Raw genomic sequence first — 5,825 nt, 5'->3', positions numbered from 1 at the left:
CTACTTGAAACAGCCTTAAATAATGTTTCAAATGTAAGTTTTACATCAAGATGTTGACATCTTGCTGTAAAACTTTAGGATAAATTAAATTAAGAAATTTAAGACTAAACAAATGGCAGATCAATATAATATTACCACATAAAGCTAATTTTTAAAGTTCAATCGGTAATACTTTTATAACAAATTTATGTCAGATCATAATTTCTTGGTTAATGTCAAGTTGTCATAACAAAGACATTTTGAATAATGTCAAATTTGTATTAAAGGTGTCATGATTTATCGAATGACACTTTATGACAACAGTCATAAATATTCATGAAGACTTATTCATGTTCATGACAGGTGTTATGTCATGTTTATGATGGTGTCATGTCAGTATTACTCACACCCCTTCAAATAAAGTGTTGTTTTTAGTAAAGGTTACATACTGCAACTAACACTTCCAAAGCATAAGAAGTATTGTTGGACTTCTGAAGATAGAAATTCCCCACCCTCTGCTTTCCCTCCTTGAAGTAGTGCAGAACTACTGATTGGTGAAATACTTGATAAATTGCAACTGGATAAGCTAATGAGAAAAGCTAGTTCAGTGCTTGGCAATAGACTGATGTCATTATATATGTGGAGAGGGCCACACTGGACAAACTAAAAGCAGACAACTGCTTCAAACCCTCCTGGTCAGCCAGAAAAGCAGCTGTAGCAAAGCCTGGTGCTTATGCCAACTGCTCTCCAGAACTGAGTGGATCAGATCTTTTGTTCTTAGAACACTTGGAGTTTTTCATACTCTCTGATACTATATGCATTGCATGGTATTTAATGTTTGGTTTTTTTAATATCTTTTTTAAAAACTGTTATTTATTGCATATCTGTGGGTGCATTTGTGATTGGTGCTACTGGATATGTGAATTTCCCTCTTCTGCATTAATAAAGTATCTATGTATGCATCTATTTAGAACGCAGACATGTCTGTGCAAAAACTGCACATGACAGGAAGCTGCAGGCAGACAATGAACCGTGAGCATTATCTGCTGACTACACACACATTACCCTTTACAATACTCCACCATATGTTCTGGATGCACACACACAGAGACACCCTCTTTGAAGTAATAGGCTTATGTCTGGGCACACAGTAATCTATGTTGGGATGACGGATCTCATACAGACAAGACATCACATAGAATCTCATCAAGGTGGGATAATGCTTTAGAACAGCTGTTTACACTCAGACCCACATGCACACATTTAGATAACCCATTCAAGCAAGTCAAACTAAACACACACCTGATCTGCAATGTAACACAATGTTTACTGTGTTTATGGGGCCTCTGAAATGACGTGATGTGAAGAGTAATTGTGTGAGTGTGAGCCTTGTGGAGTGCCTGGTGCAAACGTCAGCTATACCTGCCATAAATTCACTCCCTTGTTTCTATGGACACGATCAGCAGTGAAATATCAATGAGTGACGGAAGAGGGTATGAAGGAGGGAGGCGGTAGAGAGAAAGGATGCCAGCAAAATGGGGAGTGATGAGATTGAGTTGGGGAGGAGATGGAAGACTGTGTAAAGGCATTTCTCCTTCCCCCTTTGCCAGACACGTGATCTCACTTGTCTCACCAGTTAATGAAGACATATGGCATAATTCAGAGTGTGCTTGTGTGTGTGACAAAAGACATAAGGTGAGTTGTCCGGAAATGTTGAAAATTGCTGGTGGTAAATACTGTTTCTGTACTTGAAGCCAGTAATACACAATTAGCAAGGTCATCATAACAACTCAACCACCCAGGTCCTCACCCCTCACCCTGCCACTTTTTCAACTCTACGTCTGCTCTTCTTTGTCAAACCCCCTGATGGCCAGATGGAAAGAACGAGGGAGGAGGGCGAGAAAGCTGAGCAGGAGGGGAAACAGAATGCAGATCGGGGAAGGACACAGCGGACAAATCTTTGATAGACCCTGTCAAAATGCTGGCAAGGACTAAAGGGCACACACTCACATATACTAAACTACTATGCACACTAGTAAGGATATTTAATAGACAGGAGTGTGGGACTGTGGGTGTTATTTTTTTTGTCTTACCTTTGTCCAGTAACTGGTTAAGTAGTGAAACATTGGAGAAGAAGAAGAGGTAAGCAAACATCTGAGCCTGGATCTCCGGGTGAACCAGGTAACCATGCAGTAGCTCCTGTGCACTCTGAAAAACCTGCAGACACAAAGAAATCAACTTTTTAGAACAGAAATGTCAATATCACTGACGCTTTGTGACATATTCTAAAATATATATTCAGTCTGTTCTATGATCTCTGATCTGAAGACACTTGTAGCAGTTTTACTTGAATTCATCCATCCATCCATTTTCTTTACACCCTTATCCCTTAGTGGGGTCGGGAGGGTTGCTGGTGCCTATCTGGTGCCTATCTCCAGCTAACGTTCCGGGCGAGAGGCAGGGTCACCCTGGACAGGTCGCCAGTCTGTCACAAGTTTTACTTGAATTTGATGAGTAAAACTACCACAAACACCCAAGAATGTTGATCATTAATCAATTTTCAGTTTGAAAGAAAATAGGCACAGTTGTGTGCTGTGCTTCTTTAGAATATGTCTATTTGTTTTGTTTGTTTCATTTCCTCAGAGTTCAAGAGTTTTTAATTCTGCTTCAGGGTAGAACCACTATCAAAGAAGTGGTTGTCAATGATTGCACCTGCACAGCACCTGATTGTATACCCTTGATCTGACCTCCCGCTAATCTCCAATCTGCTACAACTGTACTTTTGGAAGTTTCCATTCATAAAATACAGTTACATCTTTGAAAAACAAACTTGGAAAATATAAAAAATGCAGGATCTCATGTATCAATTGTCAGGCTTTATTATATAAACTTTAATGAAGACAGTGGATGTCAAAATGTGAGTTTGCCTCAGCTTTTTCTCAATTAAAGCCCAATAATTTTCAATGAGCTCCAGTCCCTTCTGTATTTAGAGACACACCTAGATAGATAGACAGACAGACATATCATCAAAATGCTAAATTGACTAAAAAACAGACAATTATACTTGTGAGAACTGTTTCTCAAAACATTTGAATTTCTGCAAGGAAAATGTAAGGAATAAAATTAATTCAAGTTCAACATCACCATACTTGGCACTTTAGCTTTGACTAATACCTGCACACTTCTACATTTATGACATTTTGTTGCAAAATTCAATGTTGTGTCTGTGCAAAGACAATAAAGTAAGTCTAAGTCTACTGTATAACTCAGACACTTACCTGCAGGACTCTGCGGACAGGTTCAGGAAACCCGACACCTCCTTTCCAGCAGGGCTCAGAGCTGTCGACTGGGAATGGATTACAGTCTAATAAACCAGGCAACACCACATAAAGAGCCTACACACAAACACAAACATATGCCATGATCAAGATAATCTCAATCTACAGATGCACCACTTTTATTTCAGGTATGCTCAATACAAGGATAATATAGATAATTTATATTTACAATCAGCTCAGTTTTTAAAACATAAAGAATATAGTGCCAAAGCAATAGTGACAGAGAACCTTAGTGATATAATAAACACACTGCTGGAATGTGTACATGATCACTTCTTCCAAGATAGTCATAGCCTCTTCATTGGCTGTTATGGTCGCCGATAACAACGAGTCCTTTGACCCTGGACAGAGATGACAAGAGACACAGGGACCTTTAAGAGGTTGCAGGAAAAAGGAAAGTGATGCGTACAGATGTGTCATATCTGCTGCATGTCTGTAAGTAATGACTCCTCAGCCAGGCCATTTCCACTCATTATTCAGACTGAGTGTGTGGTGTGTGTTACCTTGCAGAGCCTCTATGCTGTGTGTGTAGGCTGGCGCCCTTTGCTGGATAAAGTAGAGGATCTCAATTGAGTTTGACATCCAGAAGAAGATGGTCTGCAAGTCTGGGATCAGGTCTGAGATGCTGAGTAAAGACAAGGAGGCTGGGTCCTGACTACACACATGCAAGGTGACGCATTACGTTGTTAGGAAGACACAGTGACACAAACAACAGCATACAGACAGGAACACATAAGTACACATTATTTCTTTCTATGCAGCATAAGTTAGAAAGTGATACTCACTGCTGAGCTTGCTTCTGAGCCAGCTCCTTTGTCTTCTCCTGCAAACCACACACACACAGAAAAACACACCAATTAAGTTCCCATTAAACTTGCAGGATCTGCGTAGGTGAATTACACTTCTTTTAAAAGCCTGGCAGACTCAGAATACTGAATTTACGTAATTTCATGTTTCACAAATGCCTTTGAAAGCCTGTATGACGCTTTTGCTATGTTTAACTAGTAATTTTAAAATCTGATCATCAAATTTCCAAAAGCATATTTGTTTTAAATTGATGCTGTAGAAACATATGAAAAACAATGAGCTTTTATTCGGAATACAAACTATGTAGCTTTATATTTCCCAGTTGAATTATTGTACTACAAACTCAAAGATTTGCTTTGTAACCAATAGCTAAATCCTTTTTTGCCATTACAGCTACTTAATGGCCTTTATAACCGCTTAGTAACCTAATGTGTGTTCTCACTAAGATTTGAAAGACTCCTTCAATGATTGCCAACATACATGCTAAAATCTGATTAAGACCTCCTTAAGATCTAGGTTTGACATAACATTGGCCACTTTCAGTCTGATTTCTATCAGCGGTTCTGAGTGGAGGCATGGCCTAAACCAGAGTCAGTGAATGCTCAACAACTTCATTTAATGGAATAACTATGGTGCAAATAAGAGGAAACATCTTAGAGGAGAACATGTGTATGTAAACTTCTGGTTTCAACTACAATGAGTTAAGGTAAAGAGAAATTTATATGGGAAAAAAAAGTAATGAACAAAAACACATCTTAATATAATTTGAATGCTAGGTCAAGCTAGCATTCAAACAATGCTAATATAAAGCATGCTGAATACCAGCATATTGGGGTATTCCTCTAATCTGAGATAACCAATGTACAATTTTAGCAAAAGAATAGTTCATATACTGACACCAACCCATGCAATTGTTTGGATTCGACGGACGATCTTCAGTAGCAGTTTGCCAAAGCTGCCAGGAGGGAAGGTTGATGCAGAGTGTTGTATACACAGACACAGTAGGTAGGCAGGCGTCAGCTTATGGTCGTCTCCTGGGGGGCAGAAATTTTAAAAGACCAGTTGGAAAAAATACTATTGACTTATTTTCATGTTGGGGTGCATATCCAATCTATACATTCATAAATTAATCATCACAATATTTATAGACACAGGCGAACTCTTCCTACATGAGAATAAGGTGATATAGTTGAAAATGGGAGCATACAGTTAACTGTAATGGATGAAGACAAATACTGTGCGACTCCTGTCTTTTTAAGAGAGGAAGACAATCAACCAAGGTGACACTATAGAGATATCACTTGTATATTTGACTTTCTGTAACTTTCTTTGCTGGAGTCTGTTTGAGCATAAAACAGAACTAAGTGTTTAAAAATCAGAGGTTTGCTTTTTCTATTCTGCAGGGCAGGAAAACTTAGGCACCGACTTGTAAGGCCTGATTAGACAAACAGAAGAGATGTACAGTCTGACAACAAATCTGACATCTTTTGGAATCAAGTTGTTGATGCAAAAAGTACATTTTTATGTTTTGTCAAAGGATGTTTTATGTTTTGCTGCCATCATTGATCATCAAAATTAGTATCAAATATAGACTGACTCACCCTCTGGGGAAACAGTCTATATTTGATATATTAAACTATTAATACAAATATTTTTGGATTAAATAAATACATAAGCTAGGTCAGATATTGTGCTTAAACA

The 5,825-nt window shown here is 38.4% G+C and overlaps 1 protein-coding gene across 7 annotated transcripts in view; it reads right to left on the bottom strand.

Annotated features, from left to right (window-relative positions):
* Positions 1–5,825, bottom strand: part of radil (Ras association and DIL domains) — a 43,114-nt gene that overhangs the window by 19,866 nt on the left and 17,423 nt on the right. For 6 of the 7 annotated variants that reach the window (XM_015019181.1, XM_015019180.1, XM_015019184.1 and 3 more), the window contains 6 exons: positions 5,028–5,158; positions 4,103–4,140; positions 3,821–3,972; positions 3,546–3,658; positions 3,258–3,374; positions 2,073–2,196 (listed from right to left, as the gene is read on the bottom strand). In XM_015019181.1, the coding sequence (XP_014874667.1) occupies positions 2,073–2,196; positions 3,258–3,374; positions 3,546–3,658; positions 3,821–3,972; positions 4,103–4,140; positions 5,028–5,158 (675 nt within the window). The remainder of the gene's footprint in view (positions 1–2,072; positions 2,197–3,257; positions 3,375–3,545; positions 3,659–3,820; positions 3,973–4,102; positions 4,141–5,027; positions 5,159–5,825) is intronic. The other variant, XM_015019183.1, reaches the window with a different exon arrangement.

The sequence above is a fragment of the Poecilia latipinna genome, unplaced genomic scaffold (assembly GCF_001443285.1).
Source record: "Poecilia latipinna isolate Pla-1442-1.1 unplaced genomic scaffold, P_latipinna-1.0 Scaffold2388, whole genome shotgun sequence".
Lineage (NCBI taxonomy): Eukaryota > Metazoa > Chordata > Actinopteri > Cyprinodontiformes > Poeciliidae > Poecilia > Poecilia latipinna.
The sequence above is the reverse complement of the archived record's forward strand: the minus strand, read 5'-3'. Positions and strand labels throughout refer to the sequence as shown.